At 43.9% G+C, this 15,204-nt stretch overlaps 1 protein-coding gene across 1 annotated transcript in view; it reads left to right on the top strand.

Moving 5' to 3' along the window:
* Nucleotides 1-2,001: 2,001 nt before the first annotated feature.
* Nucleotides 2,002-15,204, top strand: part of ahrra (aryl-hydrocarbon receptor repressor a) — a 57,903-nt gene continuing 44,700 nt past the window's right edge. The window contains exons 1-3 of the mRNA XM_019857493.1: nt 2,002-2,299; nt 2,598-2,690; nt 4,109-4,290. Of these exons, the coding sequence (XP_019713052.1) occupies nt 2,629-2,690; nt 4,109-4,290 (244 nt within the window). The 5' untranslated portion in view covers nt 2,002-2,299; nt 2,598-2,628. The remainder of the gene's footprint in view (nt 2,300-2,597; nt 2,691-4,108; nt 4,291-15,204) is intronic.

The raw sequence follows: 15,204 nt of genomic DNA, 5'->3' as shown, positions 1-15,204 counted from the left end.
GGGATTTATATTGATACCAAAGCATCCCTCTCGCTTTAAAAAGCCAATGATCGTGTTAAGATGTATTTTTACTTTTCTCGGTGGCAACGGGAGCCACACTTTGCTTGCAGCGTAGCGCATAGGTGCGCTCTCCATCACAGATGCCAGCATGTTCACACCTGTCCCGTCACGTCCTGATGTAGTTTCTCATTCTATCAAGGCATTCAACTGATGAAGCGTGGATGCCAAGAGTCAAACGACATCTGTCTGTCATCATTGTCATCATTGACGTCTCTTTGCATGTGTTGTCGTGGAATACACATCAGGACAGCAGAGGGCAGTGTAGTACACTGTCAATTTAAATGTTTTTCCCCTGAATTTGCAAGGTCCGAGAGATTTCAGTGGCACGCTTTGAAGATAATAGCTGCGAGTGTAAATTTAATGCAACTTCCAAAGTGTGCATTTTTCTCTGATTGCATAATTTCTAACTCAAAAATATGCTGTTAATGACAAGCCACCTTTTTTGCTCTATCGTGGACACTTTTATAACAGATCGTTAACAACACATCAACGGAGCAAAGGAATGACGCAATTTTGATTTTAGTAAATGGAGATACCCTCTGCTGAGCATGGAGAAAAATGTACTTTTAATTTAAGAAGTAGAAGCTTCCTTTGCTGACTGTAAGGACTGTCGTATTAACAAAGTAATTTAAGAAATGGGACTGTACTTAGAATTTTAAAAAGAATATTCATTTTTTCAGTTTGCCTTATACCCTGTACGTTGTGCAAACAAATTGGAATATGAAGCAAAATTATGTGAAATGAATGTTTGAATAATCGGAATATTTTAGAATATTCCCAAGTAGTAAAAGAAGCGAAAATCATTAACAAATCTTAAAATTGCTCACGAGTTAGTTAAAAGGGGAGAAACACCGAACAAGGCCTGAGAGTTAAATCATAAAATATAAAACAGTTTTTAAAATATTATTTAAAAAATACAATTGTGGTCAAGGCGCAAAAGGGATGGGCGAAAACTGTATTTCCTGTAAATGTTGACACGCCAAGACTAAATCATCGGATGAACGTGAAATTGGTCAAATATATTCTATTGGAATCATCAATGTTCAAATATCATGGCCAACAACGGTAGTAATAGTCAGTGGCGAGAACGTTTCCTCGACAAACAAAACTATTCAGTGTATTTTCTCCATCTTGCTCTTGTTTTGAAGGCTAATAATGTAGCTTCCGTCCCATGCTCCCCTCTTCATTGAATTTGACGAGTTACTAAAACCTGACTTCCGAGTGTCGCCAGCCAACGTTTAAAAATCCCCTGCAGATCAAATTAATTCGACAACATAAGTCCATTTCGGCAAAGGATCGCGTACGTGCATACTGAATTTCCTCGTAAAACCAGTTTCGCAGCGGCAGAAAAATCTTCCTTCTCGTAACTGGCATTCCCGACCGCAGACAGTCCCTAGTTTGAATGTGCACGTTAACGACTGGACTGCCCCTAGCGTGTGACCCCTCCCCTAAAGCTGCTCTCCGTTTGCGTACGCGCGTGCGTACAGCGTCTGGGTCGGTTTGGGCTGATGCCCGCTTCACGTGAATCCAGTTAAAACCCAAACTATCCTTAGATGGTTAGGATTTCAAGATAAAACGAGTGATTTATCATCAAAAATGTCCTTAACAATACATCATATAATTTTTATTTGCCATTTTTGGAGTGCTGTAATGTCACTGAAGTTCAATGGAAAAAGCTGAGATAAAACTTGACTTGTTATGTTACGTTTCCCCCATGTTCATTCAAGGTGTTTTAAACGTAAAAACTCTCAGTGTTTTACTGAGGCATTGAAGTTAATGTGTCACAAATTGGACTCAAAATCAACAAGCACGGCACTGTATAGTATTTTTTCCAATATGCGGACATCACCTGAAAGCAGCATAAACCTCGTGAAGCTAGTATGCTTATGAGCGTCTGTGTGTGTGCGTGCGTGTGTGCGCGCGCTCTGTTTGTGAGGCGGAGTTGCGTGCGAAGAGCTCGACATGTCATTCAGAGGAATCCGCCACCTGAAGGGCGAGGAAGTGAAGGCGACTCAATTGGGTATAAAGCATCAGGCAACATCTGCCGCGAGCAGTACAAAGCTGACGAAAACATCAGCTCGGAGCTTTTCGATTGATTTGATTTTCCCGTGGATTTATCACTTGCCACTCTTGGGTGGGTACACCCCCCGGCCCCGGGACGCATCTCTCTTTTTTTGTGCTTAATGTGACTCCACTGCAATACTATACTGGACTTAACTGACAACCACAGCGTGTCTGGGTGAGTTGCACTTTATTTCTAATCAGCTTTATTGAGGTTATTAATATGTTATTTTGCTTTTCTGACTTGTTATGCCGCAACTTTCCATTTCGAACTAATGAGTAGTTGGTATGTTATTTACCTAAACTCCGTTCTTCGGTAGTTCACTGCAGATAGTGTCTAAATAAGCCACTTGAGTTTGAAAGTGTTTGAACCCAACTTTTCTCTCATGCTGTGAGTCTCAAAACAAACTGGCAGCCACATGGAAGGTTGAAAAGTCCCCCCGTGGGTTTTTGTATGTATGTGTCTCCTTCCACAGCGCACCTGTTATCTCCACGGAGCGCAAGATCATGATCCCTCCTGGAGACTGCATGTACGCGGGCAGGAAGCGGAGGAAGCCCGTCCAAAAGCAGTTAAGAATCATATTTTATAATTTTGAAAAAAAAAACAAAACACGCGCATTGGTGGATGCTCGCTTGATTAGGAGGCTTGCAATTGAGTGACACATCAATGGTCTTATACACACGTTGCAGCTATGATGACATTTCGACCCATGTCAGCCAAACAGCACGAATGCATTTGACTATATAAGATGCAAGCAAATGTGGTATTCTGCTTCAGCTTTCATGTCTGTTTGCAGATCGCATGACTTTTTTTCGCCTGCATGTAATTTGTATGTTCTTGTCTTTGAATGTACTTGTTTTGTAGCTGCAGGCTCAAGAGGTTCTGTGTGTGTATCGTGGTGTTGACACTTTATAATATATACAACATATGACCCCCCCACAGCCACCACCCAAACATGTCTGCTCCTTTCATAACTATTAAATCTGTAAAGCATGCAATTTTCAGAAATTGTCATCAAAAGGTGACAAAAAAAGGAATACAATGATACAGTTTCATGCACCACATTTTTAAGGTGTTTTAATAATCAAGCAAAATCCTCCAGTGACGTATCATATGCCATCAATTATTATTATTTTTTGTTTCATTTATCGAAAGTATATATCAACCCTGAGTCGAATGGCATAATTCAGTATTATTTAGTTAAACGTTTAAGCAGTAACTTAGTTATCTTGCACGTCGACATAAATGCAATGGATAAAAAAAATTGCATGCACCAGTACGCTAACAAAATAAAACACCAAAAAATTGTTGTCTGTAGGGTTGTTGAGTTGAACTAAGGAAAAAAAAAAGCCCCAGTCATTACAAATATATAATTCATGCCATTCAGGACAACCATATTGTAGTTCTTAAATCATTTTTTTTTCTGTAAAGACATTTGCTGTTATTGGAGGAAGAACAAAACAGTTTTGTGTGGTGCACTGAGAAAGGCTGCAGGAAAAGTTCGAAGGCAGGAGCATTTGCAGAGATGATCATGTGTCTCTGCCAAAAACAACAACTCATATTTAAAAAAAAAAAAAGAAGTTTTTTTGTTCCATCAATTTATGGCCAACCTTTCAAAACATGCCAGTGCTTCTAATAATTGATCATTTTATCTTGTAGAGCAAGATCATCAGTGCTCGGACAGCTAAAAGTGTCAGCTTTATGAAAAAGAAAAAAAAAAAGTCAAAATGTCATGTTGTTATTGTATGATTTGAAACTAGCTTTGCCCAAAACAGTTGCGTGCACAAACCGTTTCTGACCGCTTGTCACCATGTTTCCAAGTCTAGGCAAGTTTGTGAGAAAAAAAAAACCACACACACACACACACATACACACAACACGAGTGACACGTTGGAATGGGTGAAAAGCTCCAAAAATATTTTTTGCCGTGACTTCATTTCCAAATCTTTGACTGACTCCCCGTGCATGTGCGGCTCACCTCACCAGGAAGCCGTCGTCTGCTAATGAGAAAACGAACCCGTCCAAGCGGCACCGGGACAGGCTGAATGCCGAGTTGGACCGGCTGGCCAGCCTGCTGCCGTTCCCGCCGGATGTCATCTCCAAACTGGACAAACTGTCTGTGCTGCGCCTTGCAGTTTCCTACCTCCGCGTCAAGAGTTTCTTCCAAGGTAAAGGGGATGACACTTGCAAGGACTTGTGCGTGTCTAGCTCAAAGAACACAGCGGGTTTTAGACACACAGCAAGTAGCATAATGAGCGCACAATGTTCCATATGTTTTTGAGGACATTTTGGGGGGCAAAATCTGTCCGCCTAAACTGAAGGAGTTTGCTCAACCAATCAGGAGAGCACATATAGAAAGCGCACACTCCATTTTAAGATGCCTTTACCATTGATGCTGTTTGCTCGCACATGTTTTTAGTTAGAGTGATTCAAGATTTCAAAAGCCTTTTCTTTCTTAAATAAAGGTGCACTGTTGTCATATTTCATACGGCCCGCGACATTTCCGGCAATTAAAAATCATGCAAAACAATCCAGGAGGCCACAGAATATGTGGTCCACAATGCATATCGCTTGAGAAAAGTGACTTTTCTTCCAGTTTTTGCCATTATTACGAGATCAAGTCACGTCTCAATCATTTGGTGGATGGTCTGAATTTAAGAACGAATTTTTTTTTTTTTTTTTGTTATCATTTCTCAAGGGCAATATAGAAAGCCAACTTTTGTTGGAGTGTTTGTCAAATACTTAAATGCGCTATGGAGGTTATCATCGGATAGCTACACACCTGAATGCGAATGTCTTTTTGTTTTAATGACTATTTGCTTTAGGCCTCGATCAGCCTTGCGAGTGTTGAAAGGAAGAAGCAATTAAGTTTGGTATGATTAATTTCCTGCGCGGCCTTCCTGCGTCGCCATTTCATTCGGCATGACTCTCGATGGGGGATCAGACAAGTGCAGATGATTTCTATAGGATGTGACTGACAGTAACACGATGAGCTCTGATCTGCCAGGAAACCGACCCCAAATCCCCATCTTCCCTTTGGGTTTTGTAGGCCGGCGGTGTAATGAAAACGTTATTTTCAGGCCCGCGCTTGCTTTCCCGCCCTTTCCGCGCTCGGAAATCCACTTTTAAATAGGTTTGGAATGCCTTTGAAGCACAGAAACATCTTTTCTTCGAAGGAAACAATAGTGAGGTTGTCTTTTCACCTTGCTTGAGAGGAGTCGGCGAGCAACTGGAGCAATTCTGTTGTTGCAGTTTGAAAGAACAACACTATCAAAGACAAAAGTGAATTTCAAGTTTATGATGCACGTTTTAGGGTTGGTTTTTAGACATTTTAAGGAACCCTTAGCTTGGACTTAACTGAACTGATTTATTTGTGCTTATTTTTCCGCAACATCCACTGAGTGGGAGTGGCAGGCAGCGCAGTTTTCACACAAACGTCCACCCTGCTCACCCACCCGTTCTACTCATTTAGCTTAGCCATCACGCAAAGTTGCAGTACAGGTGCTAATCGGACTTATTAAATGTGCCTTTCCGGGGCGACAGCTCACGCAGAGGTAAAGACGACAAGCATCGCCTCGGGGGAAGAGCCGCGACGGGAGGTGTTGACGGTGTCGTGAAGGGAAGGCTCGGAAAATGACAGCTCAGTGGAGTGTGCGAAAGTGACGAGAGGTGCGGTGGCAAGCTGTCGAAAGTGACGGAGGGTCCGGTTTTGCTCTTGTTGTGGAGCCTTTGCGGATTCTTGCATGCACGCCACATGCCTGCATGTCACATCGAAGATCTGGACTCATTTTAGGAGCTTGGCTTTGAACGCTCATCAAGGGCTCTCTGTTGAGTTGCTCTACTTCTGTCAGAAATCTTATCAGCGGCGCCGGTTGACCGGCTCACTTGTCGTTTGATGCTCCACTAATGAAAATAATTAGTTGGACTGGAACCGAGGCCTTTGCTTCATTATAAATCTGCAACGTGCGCCGGCCGCCCTCTCCTTGGAGTTGTTTCTCCACTGACCTTTGGATATACTCGGCACGGAGCGCGCGTCCTTCTATATTTGACAACAACAATCACATTGTGGCGCCGGTGATATTCCTCGCGCTTCTTATTTGCTCACCAATATGAGGACCGAATCAAATTTGATTTCACTGACGCTCATGTACTTCTGGTTTATGTCCACTGGAGGGACTTTGTGAAGTTGTTATGTGGCGAAGCACAGATTTGAGAGACTTTGGTCTGAGCACAAGATGTGCCTTTTTTAAGAGTTTTCCTATAAATGGTGTGCATCAGACTGACAATAATAATTAACCCTTGGCATCAACAATACAAACACACTACCCCCCCCCCCCACCCCCATTACCCATGCAATAAATGTCACTTTCCATTTCCTTTGTGGTAATATTTGCTTGCTTTTAAAAAAAAGGGGAAAAAATCCTACGTTTCTATAAAGGGAATAGACAAAAATATCCCCGAGCTATTTTTTCATAAACCCTTAAAAACGTGTGTGTGTGTGTGTGTGTGTGTGTGTGTGTGTGTGTGTGTGTGTGTGTGTGTGTGTGCGTGTGTATGTGCGTGTGTGTGTGCGTGTGTGTGTGTGTGTGTGTGTGTGTGTGTGTGTGTCGGGCGACTGAAATTCCCTCCTCTTCCATGTTAGGCCCAGGCCTTCACTGCAATTGTTGAGCTTGTTAAATATTTACTCTAAGGATTAACTGTCTCTCCTTAGTTGTCTTTCTGCCCCAATTACCTTTTTTTTTTCTCCCCTTGAATGTCGTCTTTTAGGAGCCTGCCCGTTTGGCTGTCTCGTTTGATATTTTCAAAACAGTTGTATTTTGTCAAAAACAAAAACAAAGAAATGTTTAGTATACGGTATGTGTAGGTTTAAGGGTTGATCTGGTGCAGTACATTGTGCGATGGGTTTAGTTTTAGAAATGCGTCGCGTGGTATGGTCGGGCACAGTATACAGTAGATCAAGATCCTGAGTAAATACGTTCAACCAAATAAGTCAGAAATTGTGCAATCTGGCACTCCTTCGAAGCTTATTTGAAACCCATTGACGTTTCAGCCGTTGTGGCCTGACCTGGTGTTCCAGTGTTGCTATTTTAACAATGGGTCATGGTTGGCCAAGAAGGCATGGCGGCTCTTTCTACTCCATGAAAAACCGTCATATTTTAAATCATTTGGCCTGGTATGTATGTCTGTTATAGTAGAAACAAAATGAAACGGAATGATTCGAGCTTGACGGTTGCAAAACAATGGGCTAGCTCATGCCTGAGGCTAATTTAAATTGAAAAGCCAGGTCAATTTAAAAACAAAAAGGAAAAACAAAATACCAATTTCAAACAAACTTCAGTCATGAATTGATGTGATGATGGTTGAAATCAAGACATCGTCTTGCCTATATGTCGCTGGGCTACGGCACCGACATCGTCGAAAATAGAAGCCGTCCAAAGAAGTGCTTTAACACACGTTGATGAAATCCGAGATCGGAACAGAACATAAACGCCGCTTATATTTGTTCCCAGATTGAAGCTCTTTCTTTTGACTTATCAGCCCATCCGTCAACGCTAACTGATGCTGCCACTCAAATAAATACCTGAGGAGTAAATATATCCTTGTCGCAGTGAGGCGTACATACATGAATGTGATCGTCTGGAAGCCCTCAATTAAACACACAACTGTCATACCGTTTGACGTGATGAAAAAGGGGTGCGCATAACCACTCAGGTAGACCAATGGTCACAAATGACGTGTGCGACTGTACGACAAATGCGTGCGAGGGAATGTGCGCCATTGTCTGAGATGCCTTAAAAAGAGGAAGAGAAAGGCCGCCGGGATGGCAGACTCACGGCAGGCCCACGCCATTCATGACGTCATTCGACAGACAGCAGACAGCTTTGTGACTATTGAGGAAATCGATCGCAACAAATGAAAACAAATGGAGCTCTTGTTTTAGCCCCCCACAAAAAAAAAAAAAAGGGGAAATGCTTCAAAGGAATTTTTGCTTACGGATGGAGAAAGTGAAACGGGTCACATTATCGATGGACTTTGTTTGTACTCAACTCTCGCTGACCCTCGACAGCACGACACCGTCAAGTTAGGGTTGAAAAGTTTACCAGTGGTACCGCTCTAAGAGTTATTTTCGTGAAAAGCCCTTGACATTCTGTTTGGGTCCAATTTGACTCATTTTGGACATTTGAAAGCGATCCAAATAATCTTTCCGACACCCTGAAATTTGCATTTTATGCCCTGAAGTGATCCAAAATCTGTGAGTCCAGTCAAATGGAACTTTGTGTTACGCAAATGTGTGGCTCGACGGGAACAGGGAGGAGTTTGAAACCGTCCCGAGAACTGTCTATGTCGCCACCACATTTTCAGCGTTTCGGGCAGAATGGTGCACCTTTCGGTGGGTCGTGGGGAAAAGCTTGAAACCGTGAAATAGGCCAATAGCATCAGAATGATCGTACGAAACATCAGCGACAGATGTCATGCGGCTGACCAGAGATTGTAGCAAATTAAAAAAAAAAAAAAACACGTGTCCCTTTCTTTTGGACCATTATTTAGGAAAAGGTAAACCTGAGCAAAACTGTGTCCCTGAATTTCCCCAATCTTTTTCAAATAAGAAATTAACAACTCATCACACTGTGCGGAGGATGTTCTTTGCTGTCGTTAAAAAAAAAAAAAAAACCCAAACAACAAAAAAAAAACAAAACGGATACACAGTAGTAAAATAAGGTCAACCGAAATGAAGTAAAACAAAATAGAATAAAATGTAAAATAAAAAATTTGACTGAACCCTCTGATGCTTGTCGAATGAGTTGCACCGACGTATAAACGGTTTGAAATTTTGTGCATATTTTCTCTGCACGGCTTGTTGCAACCTACACGGAATTGACTGATTCTACCTTCACGTATTGTCTTTTGATCATTTCATAGTCGATCAACATTGTTATCTTCACAAAGGCAGTTTTCCCTCCCGCATTAGAGCTCATGAGCTTGCGCAAGTGGCCGTAACGCGGCGGGCGGGTGTCTGACGAGTACTTTAGCTGCACAGCTCAGTGACTCATTTGTTACGTCTGTCCACATCTTTTCTGAAGTGAACTCAAACCTATCGACCCACCGCCTCCCCCACTCCTGTTGTTTGACCCCAGCCCAGAGCCAGTCACCCGGAGCACAACAAGCAAGTAATCACCAGGAATCAGTTGAACTCGAGTGTCAATGTGGCGAGCCGTGAAGAAATGCTGACGTACTGTTTAGTGGAATTCTTCGTCGCTCTGGCCAACCTCACTTTTGAATGCTCCGACGTGCGTTTAAAGCCTTCGCGTCCAAATGCCAAATGTCGCGCGCTTGCAGCTAAATGGACTGAAGTGTTGTTTTGCCGCACGAAAACCACCGGCTCGCGCATCGATGCCAACGCGGACAAACGCGACGTCGGGGCTCCGATCGCATTCCCACGCTTTTCTTTTGACGTTTCGTCGCCTCTCGGCTGTTATACTCGTGTTGGTGAAGAGCACCCGGGCGGTAAATGGTTTGGGAACCTCTCGATCCGCGCGCTGTCGAGGGAGGGAAGATTTGCTCTTATGCACGATGATCACCTTCAAACGGGGCAAGCGATGGAGTTCGTCACGTCATTGTCGCCGCATCGCTTCTGTCACCACCTCCTCCTTCACTCACCCGCCAGCTCGATGTCTCTGCGTATTTCTTTGATCACGACTAACATGTTGTTATTTCCTCCCCCTCGTCCTTTGCCCCGATGGGGTTCTGCATTTCTGCTTGTTTCACTGACCTCTGTGAAAGCAAAAAAAAAAATCACCTCTCTGTCTTCGTGGGCTTCATGAAGAGTGCGTGACCAGGCTAAATGCCAGCGCTCAGGCTTTTCTCCTTCCTCTTTCCTCCGCATGCAACGTCGGTCATTCCGTGCCACCAGTTGTGCGCACAAAGGTAGCGGTATGGATGCGATCTACGTTTCCGCTGTAAAACGTTAACGTGTTCTGACAAACCTCGCGCAGGATCTGGGACTGCTCTCCAGAACCTTTAAAAAAGGGCTTTTACTGTTGAATCATCTGCTAGATGACAACTTGGACTATTTTGAAGGGTGAAAACGGATCCAACGTTCATCGCCGACAGTAATAGAATTCCACCTGGTCAAAAAAGGCGTTTGTTAATTTTTAAAGAGGTTGATACAGCAATAATCTGTGTTGTGATATGAATTCTCCTTTGGAGCCCGGTTTAAAAGTGTTTTGCTCAAACCCAAGTACAGTACATGCAGAATCCAGCAAAGAAAGACAGGATTGGACATACGTTTTTTTTTTTGTTGTAATTTGGTTCGATGGTGTTATTTTGAAGCCCATGCGTGCTGGGCCGACTATTGTCTGCAGAACATAATCCGTAAAAACTCATTGAAGATGAGCTCTGAGCTCTTACAGGTGGCCTGAGACTGTGTTTTAATGCATGTTCTCATGCTGGTTTTCACTCCACGCCGGTCTGGGTTTCAAAAGCTCTTTGATTCCCTTTGTCGTTTCCAACGTAGTTATTATCTGCGCTAAACTGCGCGCTAGTTGCATGTCGGCTCACTCTTCCCCCTTCGCCCCGCACCCTCACGCACGTAAGTTGGCCCGCTCCCCGGTAATGGGCCGTACAATAGGGCAGCCATGCTAATCCCTTGTATGTGTCAAGAAGCATGAATAGAGACGCCGCCGTATGCGTTTAGGATCCTCGCAGTTAACTCATTAGTTGCTTGAATCAAAGGCATGACACTTGCTTTGTCCCTGCCTGGCGTCTCGTGCCACAGACATCGAACTCGCTTGAGTGAAGTCGGACTCTATTGGCTTGGGGGGGCCGACAAAGCCCTGCGGGATCACAAAAGGCCATAAGTGAATTACTCAAACCAGTGCCAAGGGGGTCCCCCGTTAGACGCCAACTGTAACAGCTAGTGGCAGCCGTGCGGCAATGGGAGGCGTGTTCCTTTGCGGTGTGTGTGTGTGCAAACAGACGGGCAGAGTGTGTGTTTGAGTTTGAGTGAGTGTGAATAGACAAACAGAACTCATGCGGAGGGAGCAGAAGCCTTTGTTGGCCCAACACTATTGTTGGAGGCTGTCTTGTGTAATTACTGTCACAGCTACCGCCTAGCGCGCCGCTCGGCTCCTCCCGGGCAAGGAGAGCGCACAGGGGACCACGAGGAGAGCAACAAGCGCGCTGGAGATTAGCTCACGGATGCTCTCAGCGCATGCGATGCTCATGTGAGCGCACTGTTGAAGTTGCACAGAGTGCAGCGCTTTGCACCGCATCAAACAATCAAATCTACGGAGTTTTTTTGGGGGGGGGGGCGTGGGGGCTTTTTTTGTGACACTTATAGTGACGCAGTGGTGGAAGTACAGAGTGTGATAAACTGACTGATGTGCATCGTGACTTTTAGTGCTAAGGTTAGCATGTTTTTTTTTTTCCTTCATATTTTTTAATTTAGCCCAAAAAATATCACATTTCTTTTCACACGTTTGTGACATATTAGAGGTAAAAAGTTCTAAGATTCATTCTGCCTCTGAAAACACCTACCTGTGATACTTCTCCCCACAAAGTTAAAACTATAATTAGTTAGGCGACTGGATTTCTATTTTCATAAGTCCCTGTGGGAAACATGGCTTCCAGTTCTGATCGGAGGCCGAGCAGCGTCATGGAATGAATTTTGTTTCGACTTTAATACATGGCTATCGCTTCGCAAGTTAGCATCGCTACGCACACATCCAATAAGCACCAAACCTTGCAGGGCTCCAGTAAGAAGATCCTGATAAATGAATGTCTGCACTTAAAAAAAAAAAAAAAAACAGGAGACAGAGCCACATTGAAAAAAAGCCTTCTGCTCCCGCATACAAAACTGGTGTTTTTGTCGTAAAAATAGGGGCAGCCGTGCGGCAATGGGAGGCGTGTTCCTTTGCGGTGTGTGTGTGTGCAAACAGACGGGCAGAGTGTGTGTTTGAGTTTGAGTGAGTGTGAATAGACAAACAGAACTCATGCGGAGGGAGCAGAAGCCTTTGTTGGCCCAACACTATTGTTGGAGGCTGTCTTGTGTAATTACTGTCACAGCTACCGCCTAGCGCGCCGCTCGGCTCCTCCCGGGCAAGGAGAGCGCACAGGGGACCACGAGGAGAGCAACAAGCGCGCTGGAGATTAGCTCACGGATGCTCTCAGCGCATGCGATGCTCATGTGAGCGCACTGTTGAAGTTGCACAGAGTGCAGCGCTTTGCACCGCATCAAACAATCAAATCTACGGAGTTTTTTTGGGGGGGGGGCGTGGGGGCTTTTTTTGTGACACTTATAGTGACGCAGTGGTGGAAGTACAGAGTGTGATAAACTGACTGATGTGCATCGTGACTTTTAGTGCTAAGGTTAGCATGTTTTTTTTTTTCCTTCATATTTTTTAATTTAGCCCAAAAAATATCACATTTCTTTTCACACGTTTGTGACATATTAGAGGTAAAAAGTTCTAAGATTCATTCTGCCTCTGAAAACACCTACCTGTGATACTTCTCCCCACAAAGTTAAAACTATAATTAGTTAGGCGACTGGATTTCTATTTTCATAAGTCCCTGTGGGAAACATGGCTTCCAGTTCTGATCGGAGGCCGAGCAGCGTCATGGAATGAATTTTGTTTCGACTTTAATACATGGCTATCGCTTCGCAAGTTAGCATCGCTACGCACACATCCAATAAGCACCAAACCTTGCAGGGCTCCAGTAAGAAGATCCTGATAAATGAATGTCTGCACTTAAAAAAAAAAAAAAAACAGGAGACAGAGCCACATTGAAAAAAAGCCTTCTGCTCCCGCATACAAAACTGGTGTTTTTGTCGTAAAAAAACATGGACATGTTTGGGATTGTCTGACTCTATGAGCCAAACCCAAATCCAACTGACCCCGGGTCAGATTATCTTTAGGTCGCCAATGGTCATGTAAGTTATTTTTTTGCTCCTCAAAAAGGCAGGTGTTTGGGCAGCCTAGAAAAACTTTGCCCCACTTCAAAACTTTCTGGTTTGCAAAGTTCACTGACAGTTTAGATTCAAGCAACCATGCAACCAACAGACTTGGTTGATCTCGAGGCCAGCATGCAGAATGAAGAAACTGCCTTAAACCACATGTCGAAAGCCCATTTGTTAAGTCGTTATGCCTTTGAACGCTCATTATGTTATGTGAACTGGAATGGCATCAGGGCGCTTCCATTTTTCTCTAATCTCAAATTTGGGACTTTATCGGACGCAATAAAGTATGAACCTGGAACAAAAATTTATTTTACGCAATGTACCATATATCTTTTTTTTTTTAAATTTCTCTCTTTGGATACACACCTAAAGTATCTTTTTGGGATTTGTAACATCACCGTACGTGCGGAAAAGTATTTCTTGGTTCCGATGAGAAAGGCTTGCCGTCGTCGTCTGCGCACCTCCCCTCTTTCTGTTTTGCATGGTGTACAGACAAACCACAAAGAAAGTGATTGATGTCATGACACAGATTCCCTCCTCTGAACCAAAACCTTGGCCGTCATCCTCAAATGGCCCCCAGTTTTCCCCTCCCAGTGAAAACCTGAGGCCTATTAGCTATGGCACAACCAATTTAACATGGCCACCCGCATAAAAAGCTCAGTGGTGTCAGTAATGCGATCTGTTGATGGCTAAACCGAGCGAATGGAGAGCCTATTCACAGTGGCTGATGACTGAACTTGGTGACACCGCTGCTCTGGCACGATATGGGTTCCCAATGACAAACAGTTAAATACAAGCGCAACAATGTGGAACAACGCCCCCCCGCCCAAAAAAAAAAAAAAAGTGACTGCGGTTGCTTTCATTTGGCGTGAACTGCTTCTGAAAATTTGTAGCCTCGTGATGGGCCAACATGGAACGCGAGCATTAGTTATTGGCTCTAAAAATTGTTTGCACTCACACGGAACACGCATTGGTTGTCAGGTTTTATCTTCCCGTTGACAACTTGGGCCCATTGTACAGCAAACTGTTTGTGTTGCTTGTCACTTTAATTTATGTTTGCGGACGAATGCTTCGGTGTGCTGCTGTTGTTCTCAAAAGTAAATCGATATGTTTACTCGTGGTTGGAAAGATCACTCGACAAAAGTGGCATTTGACCCGGTACGGCTTGATAGAACTTCCTTCAACCTGACGAGGTTCCCTTTCTTCATCATTTGATCTGGTTTCAACACAATAGATCGTCACTCGCTTAAGTCAAAACGGTTCCTCATGTCATGTAAAGTGAAATGGATTTACGCTGTACCCCCGCTAGATTGCGGTTCGTGCACTGGCTATTGCTCAGATTTTTGCTGCCTCACTTGCATGTGGTCTATAACAAAGCAAAGTGTAAACATTCTAGTTACTGAATCTGCATCGTTATTTAAACTCTTCTGCTTGGCGTATGTGTGACACATCCACAAAGTGTCAAAAATACAATTTAGTCATTTATTTTTTTTAAAGATGGTTACAAACAAAGATAAAAAGAGCTTTCGACGTGAAAGTATTTGACTTCATGCTTTGTCTTTTCACGCTGACTGCACTTGACTGAATTTTGTCATTTGAGCGCAAAACATCAAACCAGCCTCTGGGTTATTTAGTGGCTTTCTTAAGATTCACTCTGCCCAAAATATCGCCGTGTACTTCAAATGCGGGAAAGATAAAGCCAGCGGAGGGAATGTGACGCAAAATGGGTTTTGTGTTTGTGTGCGTTTCATCGGCTGGCCGGCCATGGCCTCGCACTGAGGACCCGGCGCAGCCTGAACTCCCATTGAACTCCCGCTCGCTGCCGAATTATGATCGAACGAGTGCGCCTGACAAAATAATGCATACGGAGGGCACAGCGAGAAGGAGAAATTGTAAAGACGGCGTGTCCTCATGTCACACTGGACGCTTCCGAGGCTTGTCGCCAAGCACAGACGGACAAACCAAACAGCGACGAGCCACATATTGTTCTGATGGGGAGGAAAAATGTTGCTTGCACTCAGGCAGGTATCCAGTTAGTCAGGATAGTGAGTATGTTGACAGAGAGAGAGAGAGAGAGAGAGAGAGAGAGAGAGAGAGAGAGAGAGAGAGAGAGAGAGAGAGAGAG

Source organism: Hippocampus comes, unplaced genomic scaffold (genome assembly GCF_001891065.2).
Source record: "Hippocampus comes isolate QL1 unplaced genomic scaffold, H_comes_QL1_v1.1 scaffold293, whole genome shotgun sequence".
NCBI classification, from domain to species: domain Eukaryota; kingdom Metazoa; phylum Chordata; class Actinopteri; order Syngnathiformes; family Syngnathidae; genus Hippocampus; species Hippocampus comes.
This window is presented reverse-complemented; position numbering and strand designations above follow the sequence as displayed.